This window comes from Cucurbita moschata, unplaced genomic scaffold (assembly GCF_002738365.1).
Source record: "Cucurbita moschata cultivar Rifu unplaced genomic scaffold, Cmos_1.0 Cmo_Scf00037, whole genome shotgun sequence".
NCBI classification, from domain to species: Eukaryota; Viridiplantae; Streptophyta; class Magnoliopsida; order Cucurbitales; family Cucurbitaceae; genus Cucurbita; species Cucurbita moschata.
The window spans coordinates 304,094-318,828 of record NW_019268553.1 but is presented as its reverse complement, the minus strand read 5'-3'; the positions used below and the strand labels follow the sequence as shown (position 1 = coordinate 318,828).

Below are 14,735 nucleotides of genomic sequence, written 5' to 3'. Positions count from 1 at the left end.
TTGTAACAGTCCAAACTCATCGTTAGCAAATATTGTCCATTTTGAACGGTTACATATAACCTTTAGTCTTACAATTTTAAAACACATGTGTGTATGTTAGGAAAAGGTTTCCACGTCTTTACAAACAATGATGTGTTTCCTCTCCAACCAAGTTGGATGTTAAAACAAGCCTGAGTTTACCATCCTAGATATGGAAGAGGATACCCATCAAATGATATGGAAGAGGATACCCCATATCATTCAAATGATATGGAAGAGGTTACCCCATATCATTCAAATGATATGGAAGAGGATACCCCCATGAAATGAAACTCTCATGCTCTAATTGCTAACCTTTTTCAGCTCCATCCTCTCATTGCTATACCATTGTTCCAAACTCATCCACTGTTCTTTCTCCATTTTGGGAATAAACCTGGAATTTGTGAACTGTAACAGAAAACTGTTCTTAAATTACTTTCATACATAGCAGAAGAAATGAGATGATTGATACACAATCACACAGAGTTCTGTTTCCATACTTTACAAAAATGCATTGATCGTCTTAATATCGTCTGAAACAGAGTTAACACTTAACAATACAAAGGCTTCTTCTTCATCCTGCAAACGATTCACCACTCCAAAAACTTGTAGTTGGGAAAACAAACACCATCAATTTCCTATTTCACAAACATATTAACTAATGTAATCGTCATCGATGATCGAGAGAGCTTCGTCGTTGAAAGGTTTCGGCTTAATATAGAAGAACTTAACGTTCTACCAGGATCCAGCCCTCAATGAACTTCAAATTATATCAATCTTCTGTTTCCTGATCTGAAAAGGCAGATTTTAGCATCACCATGAGGTTAGTTTAATATCGTAAATAGGGAAATGCACTCATATTTTGAAACAAATGATTGATGTAAGAACAAGAACAGACCTGAAACAATGGTTAATTATGGTGAAGGATTCATCTGAAATGAATTCATGGCAGCTTTATCTGATCTTTTCACCCATGCCAATGCTTCCAAGACAATCACTGCAATAAGTATTATGCTAAGAAGAAACCCATAGCCTAGTTTCCATTCATTTCCTGCACCTCCAATTTGAATTCCCAACACTATGTTCAATGCTCCAAAAAACAGAGCAATCCTTCCAAACCAATGGTGATACCAGTTCCAGTACTTCCTGATTTTAGCTTCCTTGTTGGGTCTCAAAAAGAATGCCAGTACCTGAATTCCCCCAAACCAACCAAACCAGTGGTGATATCAATTACGTGTTTTGAAATTTCTGATTTTTAAATGTGTGTTCTTATGATGGCCTCATGTGTATTAACAAGTGCACTTAAAAGAGATATTTAATGGTTCTGATCCAAGTAAGTTGGGTTTGGGCCTAAACAGAGAGATTGAAATAGACCTGGAGAATGCTGAGCACAAGGACAAAGATACCAATGCCTCTATGAGTTGGTACGTTGGCATTGATTTTGTTGTAAAGTTGTCTTCCAAGTAAGACAGTTGTAAGGCCAATGGCAAAGCCCACAACCTGAATCACTGAATGAAGATAGTACCAAAGAGGATCCTTATGTCTGAAGTATCTGGGAATGATCGCTCCAACTGGAAGGATGAGGCCCCATCCAATTATCCCCAATACACCATGGTTCTTCTTTGTCTGCCCAATGTCACTGCCTGCTGTTGCTGCTGCTGAAGACTTGGAACCTGCGTCAAACAGCAATATAAGAAACTCTTAATGGTATTAAAACAAACATTTAACAGACAAAGTTTGGTGTTGGCAGCAAAAGAAACCTGCAGAGAAGTCAAAAACAACAGCAGTTTTATCACTATGAGCAGACAAATGATTGTGTCTGGGATACGCATTCCCAAAAGCCAGGAGAATCGGTTGCTGAGAAACCATGGCACTGAATTTGAGCTGAAATGCCAAGTAAATGGTGGCACCATGCAACACAACCGAGGAAGGAACGTTAGTGAGAGGCAATTCTCCTTTGTCTTGAATTACTTCTGATTGCTTTCTTCCCTGCAGATAGTATTGGTGGATTCTTGCATGCCCTTTCTTGTTTACCCATCCCACCATTGCACTTGATCCCACCATCATCCCATCTCTAGAAAACCCAATCCCCACCCAACCAGTTGTGTATAAAGCTGATACGATGATGTTCATTACATGTTCTTCATTTTGTGTATACTGCAGAATCCAACGCAAAAATCCTTCAAGCTTCCTTTTCTTTATTCCCAAAACATTGAAAACATTACAGATTCAAATCGAACTTACCCGTAATACAAATGTATTCCAGATGGGTTTGCAGATGACATTGGTTAGATTACCATATGGTGGTGGAAGAAAGCTCCTCAAATCAGTATCGCATTGCTCCGATACACCGCCGTTGTAACTGTCGTAGCCGCTGCTGCTATCTACTTCAACATAATCATCCTCATCGTCATCGGCCGCCATGGACTGCTGGTGCAGGTTCAAAACAAGGAGTAAAAAACAGAACCCAATAACAGATTTGGGTAGGGGTATCAGAAAACCCCTTTTTGCCATTAGGAGAAGGGTTTTTGAAGGTGGGATTGAGATGGGTAATGAATGATGGGAGGAAATGGAGTTGAAGACGATGAAGAACAAATGAAAGGAGAAGAGTAGATTGCTGAAAGGGAGAATGGGGAGGCGGTTGAAGGGTTGCAGTAACTTGGGCTCTAAGGATGGATTGATTGAAAAAACGTTAGTTGGTTCGTGGTGGTGATAGCTACTTGGGACAGTGGTTGGTAATTGATAGCAAAATCATCATTTCCCGCGAAACCCACCTCCCATTTTCCTTCTTTTTACAGCCTCTTTTCATCTATGAACTCTTCTTCCATGAATAACAAAACTCTTCCTTTTGTGAACCTGCAAGCTATATGAACTTGGCAAATCTTCATAAATTCATTAACTTTAATATAATACAATTTGAGGAAGTGCTTGATATTTCAAAAGTTCAAAGAGGTTGGCTTGTTTTGTGTTGGAAGATACCATAATTAGGCGTTGGCCACTTTCCACAGCCCAATAATATCATCAAACCTTCCAACAATGTGTCTAATTATCCAAAAAGGTTGCACTTTTGGATGTCCTAAAAAGAGATAAAGAGAAGGTGGTGTAAAGTTGAAGGAATTGAAACTGGCATCTTTATCATTTATTTTTTTGAATCAACCTTTTCCATGAGAGTAGTTTGAATCAAGCTCTCGATCAAAAAGAATAGATACCTTTTGAAGCTGTTTATGCCAATTAGATCTCGCTCGAGTCAAGACATTGGGATTTGAAAGACTATTGATGTCTATAAAAACATATTGGATCACCTATTTATTATCGAATTCACTTCACCTCACATAGGGTACTATCTAGTCAAAAAACGCATGTTGACATTCTAACCTTCCTTCCCCGTGCACCACCTCCCTAAAAGACAATCTCAAAATTTGAACAATATCTGGGACCAAAGTAAGCTAAAAGAGAAGAAATATATGTATGTTCAAAATATATGGATGTGGTGAATGATAAAAGATTGGCATATGCTTTGAGAACCATAGTCTCACAAGGAAATTCGAGTAAGGATACCGCCGCACATTCCTTCACAAATAGGTGATCCCTGCTTCTCTTATGTTTCTTTTTGCTGAAACTTCCCCCACGCCGGCCCCAATGTCTCTTTCCGCCTCTTCACGATTCTAAAAGTCCTTCTAATTGTTATCAATAATTCAGCATCAAAAGAGCATTTTACTTGGTAGCGAGATTGTGTAACTCGCCATTGTGAAATCCAAGCTTGAACAGTTCGTTTTTTTACTTGTAAAGTTGAAGAAAGTCTATTTTAGAAGGCTCTCCAATGTTCTAAACAGCAAACGATTCAAATCCACGAGAGGTCGTTGCTTCATTTCGTCCTTTTTCCACCTGAAATGCTCGTTGAACTCAGAAAACAGAACCCCTTGTTATGGAAACTCTCAGTATAGGTCTTATATCGAGTCCCTTCATCTTCAAAGGCTCCCCACAACCTACCAGGTCTTTTTCCACCAACTTCTTGGCTTTTGGGTTTAATCAATTCAAAAAGCTTCGAAGGTTTCCCCATAAGTTGTCTTGTACCAATCGTCCAACAACTTCGAACCAGAAATCTGAAGGCGGTGATCGCAGTTTTGGTTCGAATCTCTTCTGGGTTTTGGTTCCCGTGCTGCAAAGTATCAAAGGCGTTGTGTTGTCCAAAACCCACAAAGCTCGTAGTGTTTCAGAGAGATTTGTAGATGGGGGATTGAATGGAAGTTACTTACAAAGTGGGAGTTTCGGGATTGCTTTGTTAAGCATAACCGCAACCGCGAAGCATCGGATTAGTCCGTTCGTTGCTACATTGGCGACGAACCCGACGTTTGTTTCGGGGTTGTTCGCGTGGTTCTTTGCACAATCGACGAAGGTTTTGTTGAACTTTTTCGTGGAAAGGAAATGGGATTTGAAAATAATGTTTGGTTGTGGTGGGATGCCTTCGTCTCACTCTGCATTGTGCACGGCTTTGACGACTTCGGTGGCTCTCTGTCATGGCGTAGCGGACTCCCTTTTTCCTGTCTGCTTGGGGTTTAGTCTTATTGTTATGTACGATGCTATTGGCGTTCGTCGACATGCCGGCATGCAAGCTGAGGTACTAAATCTTGTTTGTTTTACATCATCTCCTGCAAGTTTCCATGAAATCTGCTCTGAAATTCTTCGTAGTTGCTAAGTTTAGGTGTTTTCATCAAATTGCTTCCTCAGTGAATAAGGCATAAGGTTTAGTGGTGCAAAGATTTATAGTGAAATATTTGGGAAATGGGTGAATGCAGGTTCTTAATCTTATCGTTGAGGACTTGTTTCAAGGGCATCCCATAAGCAAAAGAAAGCTGAAAGAGCTGCTTGGTCACACGCCATCGCAGGTCCTTGCTGGTGCTCTGCTAGGCATTGCGGTCGCTTGGTTCTTTTGTCAGGGTTCCGTGATTCCATGTTGAACTCAACTTCGTTGGAATCCAACCCTTTTCACTATGGAAATGGCCCATTTGTTCGCGTTATGGCTCATAAATGGCATCAACAAGTCGGTTAATTAAGAGCATAGCTTTCTTCTTTGTTCTACCAACGAAGGAAAACAGAGCATGTTATGTTTTTTTGCATCCATGGAAAAGTACTTCTTCACTCAATTTTTGATTTTATGAAGTGCTTTTAGCTCAACTAGTTGATTATTGTGAACTTTGAAATCACTTATTCTATTACTTTGTGTTTCATATTAGTTACCCTCTAAATATATATAGTCATCAATTCATTAAACTGTTAAAAAATCATACCTTGATCAGCACATAATCACACGTATCACAGCTAGTCCACGAATTATGGAGGAGAGCCAAGACTTGCAGTTCAACGGTTTGACCATTTTTAACTTTCACCCATAACGGCAAAATACAAAGTGGGTCCAAGTGAAACTCAAAGTCAACGATTTGTGGTTCATCTCGTTGGGAATTGGGATTTGGATGAATAAAAGCCATGTCTGGTTGCTGCAGAAGTCAACAATGGCGATGAGGATGATGATGATTGATTCCTTAGTTTAAACACGATGGGTTGCAATACCTCAAAACCAGCTCCTTCTCCCTCGCATGACCGCTCTGCTCTTGCTTCTGATACCCCTTGTCTGTCTCTAAGCTTCTCTGCTGTCTTTTATTTCATTTGATTTCTTGTCCTAATTTGGTTGTTCTGAATCTCTGTTGGCAGTTTCAGAGGGGGAGATTGAGTATTTGCATAAGCTATTTCAGAAACTGAGCGATTCCGTAATCAAAGACGGCCTAATACACAAGGTATCTTCTTCTCTCCATGTGACTTCATCTTTGCTGTGATTCTGATTTCATTTCTTTCTTTCTTTTATTTACAAGGAAGAACTTGGGCTTGCAATCTTCAATAATGTGAACCAAAGGAACCTCTTTTTGGACAGGGTATGTACGACATGTTTTTTAATCTCTCAAAAACCTTGTACAAACAGTTGACTTTGTTTTTTCTTGTTTGTTTTGCAGATTTTTGATCTGTTTGATGCTAACAAAAATGGAGGAATTGGGTTTGAGGAGTTTGTTGGGACACTGAGTGTCTTTCATCCCAACACTCCAAAGGCAGTCAAGATTGCACGTAAGAACATGGATATGACTGTCTTTGTGTTTTCAAAGCAAAGTTTTGTACCATTTTTCCGTAGTTTCTCCTTTCCCCTCTAGCTTTCGCTCTAGCTCGTGCTTTCTCGGTTCCTTCAAAGTTAAAGACTGATTCAATATGCAAATTTCCAGATGCATTTAAGCTGTATGATCTTAGGCACACTGGGTTCATTGAGCGTGAAGAGGTAAAAGAAATGTTATTACAAATCCCAGACGACTGAAACTGCAACTTGGTATGTTGCAAATGAATTAATGATAGATTTAGAGGATTAAAGTAAAGGTTTGTATCCGATACAGGTGAGAGAGATGGTGTTGGCTCTTCTGTGTGAATCCGATCTAGTGCTGCCCGACGATGTAGTTGAAATGATTGTGGAGAAGGTAAGTATGATGAGGGAATGAGTGTTTTGATAGTTGTTGTCCGCCCCCAAAACTTGAGTGAGTTTGCTTCTGTTTGCACTTGCAGAGTTTTAGTGAAGCAGATGCAAAGGGAGATGGTAAGATTGATGAGGAAGAGTGGAAAGCATATGCGGAACAGAATCCTTCTCTACTAAAGCATATGACTCTTCCATATCTCATGTATGTTTCGAATCTTTCATCTACTGATGCGATACTTGTGTGGTGTATGCTGTGTATGGCGTCATAAAAGACACAAGGCATTTGCTTACAGGGACATGACAGTAGCACTTCCCAGCTTTGTGGAGAGTGGAGTGAATAGGCTGTGATGTTGAGGCTTGATGATCAAGCCTTTCTCAGAGAAAGGCTTCAATGTGAATGAAAGGCTTCAATTTGAATTTCATTCACGAGTCAGTCAGTTCATGGTGAAGAAGAAGAAGATAATGCCTCACTTCACTTCACTTCACTTCACTTCACTTCACCAGCTTGGAACCAACCACATTCTTCCCGCTCTCCGTTTCTGTTGCAATCAATGGTGTTTTTGGGTCATCCCAATTCTGTCGCTCAATCTATGGCTTCTCCTTAATAATAAAAAACCCATTTCACATTCCAATTCGAGTCTTGAAATATCACCGCCGGAAATCTCAGTATCCTCTCAGAAATTCGCAATTCAATTAGCTTTCTCCCTCATCGAGTTCCTCCGAGATCTGGGAATGACGATGGGTTTTCTATAAATCATGAATCCCTTGTTCTTATTCCGATGCAAACACCCAAATGAAATGAAATCACACATCACTACTAAAACCACCACGTTAGTGTTACTGTATGCTATAACATTTATAAATATTCATCTTTCATAATTGAGTTAAATAAATTATAAAATTACCGACACTTCCCATACATAAATTATTAAAATAAGAACAGGAAAAGATAAAGACGTACAAAAACCAAATCAATTAAACTAGTCAAAGTTAAACGACGCCGTTGGACTCTCCTTTTTCTTCCCCCCCCATGCCTCCCTCTTTGCTTACCCTTTTTCCTTTTTCTTTTTTCTTTTTTTATCACATGTCTGAAGAAAGGGGGGAAGGGTTTTGTTTTGGACACACCGCGGCCGAGGATTTTCCCGGCCACCGCGTTTCGTTGCCTCGACCAAATTAGGCGCAACCACGAGGAGAGAATCCTACCCGAGAACCTGCCAAATCGTACACCACCCGAAATCCTTGCTGCTGAATGTTGCCGATGATCGACAGCCCACTGGTCGTTCCGGCGAAGGCGAAGCAGAATCGCCCGCTTCCGTCGACCGGGATCAGATAGTTGGACGCTGGTAACGACACGTCGGCGTTTCTGAAATGCAGCACCACCGTTGGGACCTTCACCGTCGTCTTCCCGGACAGGTCGTAGCATGTGTCGAAAAGAGAAAACTCCGCCGCCGACTTCAAACTTGAAGCTCCGGCACGGAAGGCGTCACGCAGGGCAATGTACGCCGGTCGGTTCAACCGAGTCACAGAAGTACCGCAATCGATGATGACTCCGCCGTTACCGGTCGAATCGAGCTTGAAATGTAAAGGGGAGATGCCGGAGACGGGCCTACCTCCAACGCTGATCCCTAGAAGTTCGACGTAGTAAAACGTATCCAGTCTGGGGTTTGTGAGGAGAGGAGTGAACCGGGCGGTTCGAGACACGGCGGAGTTGCCGAACACGACGGAGGACGGTTTGGAAGAGGCGGACCGGTCCACCAAGCAGTAGGAGAATTTCTGGTTGAAAGTCCGGCCGGTTTGCGAAGGAAACGACAACCCACCCCGGCCCAGCCCTAAAAGTCCTGCCGCACCAACGAACAAGCCCTCATTATCGTGGCCGCAACCTAGGGCTACGCGCTCCACTTTGGTCCGCCGGAAGGTCAAGGTTTCGGTGACGAACTCGCCGGTGGTGTAGGAACCGTCGCCGTAAGAAACTTGGTAGAGACACGTCTGCCGCTGGTTGCACCCCGGAGATTCGAGCCGGCCGCAGAGCGGCGTACGGCAGAGAACCTTGGAGAAAGATCCAGACTTAACCGGGTCGAAAACCGGGTCGGTCTGAGAGTAGCAATTCTTGCAAGGAGCGCACTGTAGCCAAACTATGTCACTGCCGGTGTCGAGCACCATGTAAACATACCTGGGCGGAGTGCCGACGCCGATGCGCGTGAAGTACTCACCACTGCCCTGAGCGAGTCCGGAGATCACGGAGCTACTGAACCCAGTCCCACTCGCTCGGCTCACATTTGGAGAGACAGCAGCAAGTAAACTGAGCTTGTTGACTCGGAGAGCGTCCCTTTGAAGGCGGAGATGGAAGAGCTCCTCCGGCGTTCGGCTGAGAGAGAGGGAGTCCAAATGGTGAAGGTGCAACGCTAAACCAGGCTCCGATTCTGTGGCCTCAGATGAGAAGAAGGAGTCGGAATCCTCATTGGATTCCGGGGCTAAGGAGGAAGGTGAAGTGGGAAGAGGTCTGGGGACTAGGGTTTGGAAATCGGAGAAGGCGGTGGAGAGAGAGAGAAGAGTGAGAAGGACGAAGATAAAGGTAAATGGACTGGTTTTCGCCACCATTTTTTGAGAGAGAGAGAGAGAGAGATCTGCAAGATATACAGAGCTTAGACACTATAAATAATGGAGAAAGCATAGGGAATTAAAGTGAAATTTGAAATCTGGTTTTTTTTCGCCATAAAGCAAAAAATGGAAAGATGGCTTATTATTGTGGGGGAAGTGCTGTGAGCGAGGAGAAAGGGAGTCAGTAACTGTAAGCGAAATGACGAAAGTACCCTCGGTGAGTTATTTCAATTTACATTATTGCCCATTACTCTCTATCCTACTTTTCTTGTTGATAGTTGTTATTGTATTTATTGTTTTTTGTTTTTTCAATATATTATTTTATTGTTTTTTGTTTTTTCAATATATTATTTTATTGTTTTATTGAATCTTTACTACTTCATTCAACGCCTCATCATATCCCATTTTTACTTTTTCCTTTTTCCTTTTTATTTTTCTAAAAAACTTTAAAAAATGAATTGATGCCCTAAAAAAGTATCTTTGTTTACGTGATATTGACGTGGGTAAAAAAAAAAAAAAAAAAACATTTATGTTATTTGCCTTTAAAAAAAAGGCGAGTACCCTTTTCAGAAAAATCATTTATTTTAAAGACGAAATCAATACAAATTTAGTTTAAATGCTAAATTTAAAATTTAATATTTTTTCTAAAACAATATATAAAGTTCATTAGCTATAACAATATATGCAATAATTGGGTTAAAGTTGTTTACTACAATGCCTCAACCATGGTTAAAATTAACTCTAAATTGCAAGCTGTGAATTGGCCAACTGTCCCTACGTGGCGCGATTTTAAATACCTTGAGTAATCAAACTTCAAAGCAGAAACAGTGGGATAAATTATTGAAGAAAAGGTCTAAAATGTATTTAAAGTTCTTTTTTTAAAATCAAAATATCTTCTCTTTTAAGTCCATCAACTAAGAAGAAAAAAAAAAAAAAAAAGTATATTTTGGTTCGTATATCTTTTTAAAATGACTATTTTATCACTGTTTGCATAAGGTCAACTCCAACCTTACACCCAATATAAACTCTTGAATGCAAAGTTAAAATTGTGATAATCAAATAAAATAACAATGGACAAAATAGTAATTTTTCAAAATACAAGAATTAAAATAGATAAGTATGGAAAATATAGAATTAAATTCAAATAATACTAATAATTGAAAATATTTCTCAGGAGTATAACTAATTTTGTCATAAATAAAGTCTTGGTTGGGAATGTGACCAAAGTATATAATAAGTGAGAGCAACTATTTTCATTAGTAAATAAATTTTTAAGTATATTCAAAACAAAATCACGAGGGATTATGAACATACAAATGAAGAGATAGACCGTGGATCCTATGTCCTTATCATATCAATATCTTGTCTAGAAAACAATAAATAATAATAATAAAAAAAAAAAAAAAAGGAAATGAAGAACGAGAATTATAGGTCTCCTTTTCCTTTTGTCATCATCCATCCTTCATGACAAATAAGACTCTCGACAAGAAAACAAGAAGAGAGAGAGAGCGTAAAATCATGCAAAGATGAAGGGCATGTGAAGGTTGGTGAACATTCATCAATATGAAAGCAAGAAAGAAAAAACAAGACAACTACCAAACAAGGCATCTAATTAATGTCAGCTTTAGGTTTCTATATATCTTAAAAGATTTCTCTATCCTCCCAATTCTCATGAATACACTCAGCACACTAAATTCCCTCAGAAACTCAAATCAATTTTTCTGAAATTACCACAAAACTTCCGTCTACGGCTACCATGGATGCTTAGTGACAAAGTGGGCTTATTAAATGATCAATTAGTACAATAATGAAAATTAAAGAAAGATTACCTGCTAGTTGTTGACAAATTTTCTTCTCAATTCTTGGGGTCATTGCTGATTGCTGATTGCTGATGCAGAGAGTAGAAGAAGATGGTTGGTTGCATCGTTGGGTCAAAGTTCACATGCTGTAGTTGACAGTGGGGGCCAATTACGAATCAATTAATCTATCAGAAGAACCCTGACTCGGACGACTAGAAACATTTACTAGCAGAGTTCACTACGGAGCTAAACCTAAGCCATTCAACCAATGTTCCCACGTTTGCCAACCAATAGAAGAAAAAGTATATGAAATTGCAAGATACAGAAGGACTTCAGTTCATACCTCGAAGATTGCATAACCTGAAATAGTTACAATCTTTAGGGGTGAAATTGAAGGTTGGGATTACACTTCAATATGTTCATAGGGCTACAACTACCACTATACAATCTACTAAATCCAAATAGACCAGAAATAAACATTATAATCTAAATACAACTACACCAGAACTAAACAATATAAGGATCGATGAGAAAACTACAAGTATGTTGAAAGTGCTTTTGAAATGGTTAAAGTCATTTTTATCATGGTCAAAACCACTCTAAAAGATGAGTTTAGTAATCCAAAATCACTTTTACTGGTGTGAAAATCACATTCAAGTGTAAAATCAAATTGAAGCAATTCACTGATACTGTTGCTATCTTATTTCCTCAGGTGATAAGAGTTTTTTTTTTTTTTTTCTTTTTTTCTTTTTTTTCATAATCGAAACATGCCTATACTGAAGTCTTAGTTTCATAGTAAATGTAGAGGACTACCATCAATTGCTTCACCCTATATATTACAGAAACTATCCTGTAAGAAGCAAAATTTAACCCATCCTGCATGAATTAAGATGTTATTTCAGAAGAGAAGCCACCAAAATTTTCCATCAAACCTTTCCATTGCCCAATGACGTTACACAAAACTGGTATTCGAACATGGTCCAATCACTACGCATCCATGATCCGTATAATGAGTAACTAAGATGGTTTCATCTTCAAGTTCTTCCAAGCCACTGCCAATTTAAGTTATGCTGCAAGAAGCATAAAGTATTATAATCATGTAAGATGTTTGACGTCATTAGCATTACCAAGGCATCAGAACAAACAAACTACTAGCGGAAACATAAAACGCAAACTATTTCAATGCAAATGATAAACTATAAATCTCAAACCTTCATTGTACCCCTACGACGACGCTTTTTTATTGGACACTCCCAATGAGATGAGCACAAAATATTTAGTACTAGGAATAAGCATAAGCACCCTAGTAACTGCAAGAGTGGGATAGACACAAACTACCTAGATCCAATAACGTTTTTTATTTTAGATGCTCTCAAGTATCACTTGTAACATAGATACAAGGGATAGGAGGGTTTATACAAACAAGGAGGAATGAGGATTAGACATACTCAGCCAGTTGTTATATTTTTCATTATGATTAAAAAAAAATAAAGGCCTTTATTAAATAATTAAGCTTGAAGTTAAGTATAGAAAATTGGATGACCATGATAACGTGGAAACATAATTCCTCTATGATTATAAATACTAAGAATAGAGAAGCCAATAGACTCATCATTGTATAACCTTCTAGGGTTCGTAGTTTAAGAATGTAGCCGTCTGCACACTCCTTAACACTGCCGACCTTCTCCCCCGAGCTCAAATCCTGAAATTCAGAGGCATGTGGGAAAAACTTAACATTCTTTTTCATTTCAGTAAACTTGATAATGGATTATGAATTACAGTTTAATTTAGGTGTAAACAAAATAATATCAAGAATAACTCATTAAATAGAGAAATATATCCTACCCCAACCACTTTAGGTAAGGAGTGATAAGCTATCCATACAATCATAATCTCGGAAATTTGGTATTTGTGGTATAGGCGGTCCTTGTAGTTTAAGATTTCATGGTCCCTCTGATTTTTGAATTTTCAATTTTGTCCTTATAGTTTTGTTAAATTTCACAAGTCGATCTAGTAATCATTTATAATAATTTTTAAACCTTGAAACCCCAATCTTTCTTTTTTATTTATTTTTTACGGAGCCCTGAACTCTAACACTGTCAGCTATCAGTGTATCACAATCAGCTAAATAAAGAACAATTCATTGAAAGGTAAAAAAAAATGTCTACGACAACGTAGGACGGTAAAAAAAAATGTCTACGACAACGTAGGACAATGAGGTATTACTAAACAATAGGAACTAAGTTAAAACTTTGAACCCCATAGAAAAAAAAATTGAAACTAGGCTCAAATCGTAGGAACCAAGTTGAAACTTCTAACTAAAATCATAGGAAACAAATTGAAACTTCTAAAACAAGAGGTGTTCTTAAGTTCGAGAAGTTCTCTTTGTCAGCATCCACATTTCTTTTGTTGTCCAATAAAGTAGGGAATTTATGCTCATTTATTCATTGGCTAAAGTATTAGCTTACTGTTTTCAGCTTTCCACAACTTCTTGAATAAGAGACAGCTGACTTCATAGTTGCTCCATAGATGTAGTTATCCTCACCTTTCCGCATATAAACATCATCACGGCCTACCAACACTGCAAGTAATTTTGTCCATTGAGGTATGTGGTTGGTAACTGGGAGGATCGAAGCGTCTATATTTCTCCGTGTTACTCAAAAGGATATTTGAAGAATTTCTGCAATTTATTCCAAGACCAAGAGATTAGTTGACTGTTTGGCCATGATTGAACCAGACGCCCAAAGACCCATACAATCAGGATTATAATGAAACAATCAAACAGAGAAAAAGAGGGAAGAAGAAGAAACGAATATTTTTTATTTCAGTATCCCTAAAATAAAGCGGAGGCCGCATATAAATGTAGGGCAATCCTAGTAAACAGCATGCATCACAATATGATAGGGTTCAGTACATATACTAAAAGAACTGAGAAAACAGATAAAAATAAGAAGAATAAAAAAAAAATTAATAGCAATTACAAACTCAAACAGGAGGTTTAACAAGAATATTGCTCTTGCTCCGATATCATGTAGATGGAATCAATGAAGAAGATGACGAATAAATAATCTTTTTTGTTTCCAAATATAACATGCAGCCATAACTAAGTGGCATTGTGTATATACATGAAAGAAAAAGAATACAACAGAAATAAAAATAAATAAAAAGATAAAAGAAGAAAATGCAAATAATCGGAGAAGAGTTGCAATCAAGAACCAAAAGTAAAGGAAATCTAATATTTGCATTCGATTGATTTGGTGCAAGAAGCAGGCTGAGTAAGCGTTGGGACCAACACCATAATATTGGGCCAGCATCAACAGTAGGAATTCAAGATGAAGCTCAAGAAAGGTTAATATAAGCGAGCATGTTACTGTAAGCTATGAAAATTCAATTTCAAGCACACCCACAAACTATGAACCAAAACAAGCAAAAGGTTAACAGGTAGCTCTTTAACCTACTTCCGTGTATCCCAATGGAATAATTCAACTGAACCAGAAAGAGCTAAGCAAGGGATCGGAGAGGGTGAGTTGTTAAAACCATTGTAGCGAATCACAATTTCAAGACTCAAAATCACACACGTCATAAAAAATAAAGCAAACCTCAGTCAAAGCTTTAACAGCAATTCCCTGATCTCTCTGATAGCTGAACTTGCAGCATAAAGTATCATCTTTTTGACCTGCCAATGGACAAAATGCAAATAACTAACGAAGCATAAAAGTGACCATAAATTAATTAAATGCCAAAATAAGAACTAGTTGTGGATCAGATATTTTTCTTTAAATCTCTATTTCAACCTATATATAAAACCATTG

The 14,735-nt window shown here is 38.6% G+C and overlaps 4 protein-coding genes and 1 long non-coding RNA gene across 6 annotated transcripts; 2 read left to right on the top strand and 3 right to left on the bottom strand.

The window, feature by feature from the left end:
* Window positions 1–489: 489 nt before the first annotated feature.
* On the bottom strand, window positions 490–2,847 carry LOC111431807 (cytochrome b561 and DOMON domain-containing protein At3g61750). The gene is made up of 5 exons (XM_023068512.1): window positions 2,263–2,847; window positions 1,779–2,175; window positions 1,393–1,691; window positions 917–1,208; window positions 490–810 (listed from the first exon to the last, which is right to left on the bottom strand). The coding sequence occupies exons 1-4, from the start codon at window positions 2,530–2,532 to the stop codon at window positions 933–935; spliced, it is 1,242 nt and encodes a 413-aa protein (XP_022924280.1). The 5' UTR covers window positions 2,533–2,847; the 3' UTR covers window positions 490–810; window positions 917–932.
* A 622-nt stretch (window positions 2,848–3,469) lies between these two features.
* On the top strand, window positions 3,470–5,246 carry LOC111432037. Its single transcript, XM_023068828.1, has 2 exons — window positions 3,470–4,636; window positions 4,815–5,246. The coding sequence occupies exons 1-2, from the start codon at window positions 3,944–3,946 to the stop codon at window positions 4,974–4,976; spliced, it is 855 nt and encodes a 284-aa protein (XP_022924596.1). The 5' UTR covers window positions 3,470–3,943; the 3' UTR covers window positions 4,977–5,246.
* A 97-nt stretch (window positions 5,247–5,343) lies between these two features.
* LOC111432038 (calcineurin B-like protein 7) lies at window positions 5,344–6,907 on the top strand. 2 transcript variants are annotated; one of them, XM_023068830.1, is made up of 8 exons: window positions 5,344–5,645; window positions 5,728–5,810; window positions 5,886–5,945; window positions 6,024–6,132; window positions 6,285–6,337; window positions 6,450–6,530; window positions 6,616–6,728; window positions 6,820–6,907. In XM_023068830.1, the coding sequence occupies exons 1-8, from the start codon at window positions 5,573–5,575 to the stop codon at window positions 6,872–6,874; spliced, it is 627 nt and encodes a 208-aa protein (XP_022924598.1). In that variant the 5' UTR covers window positions 5,344–5,572; the 3' UTR covers window positions 6,875–6,907. The 2 variants fall into 2 exon arrangements, with proteins under 2 accessions (XP_022924598.1, XP_022924597.1); XM_023068829.1 differs by having other exon boundaries at window positions 6,616–6,895.
* Window positions 6,908–7,407: 500 nt separating this feature from the next.
* On the bottom strand, window positions 7,408–9,327 carry LOC111432036 (aspartyl protease family protein 2-like). Its single transcript, XM_023068827.1, has one exon. It carries the CDS (start codon window positions 9,122–9,124, stop codon window positions 7,700–7,702), a length of 1,425 nt encoding a protein of 474 aa, XP_022924595.1. The 5' UTR covers window positions 9,125–9,327; the 3' UTR covers window positions 7,408–7,699.
* Window positions 9,328–11,593: 2,266 nt separating this feature from the next.
* LOC111431948 lies at window positions 11,594–14,692 on the bottom strand. The gene is made up of 4 exons (XR_002708593.1): window positions 14,523–14,692; window positions 13,392–13,603; window positions 12,547–12,625; window positions 11,594–11,993 (listed from the first exon to the last, which is right to left on the bottom strand). It is a non-coding gene; the product is annotated as an uncharacterized LOC111431948 (long non-coding RNA).
* Between the last annotated feature and the right edge of the window lie 43 nt (window positions 14,693–14,735).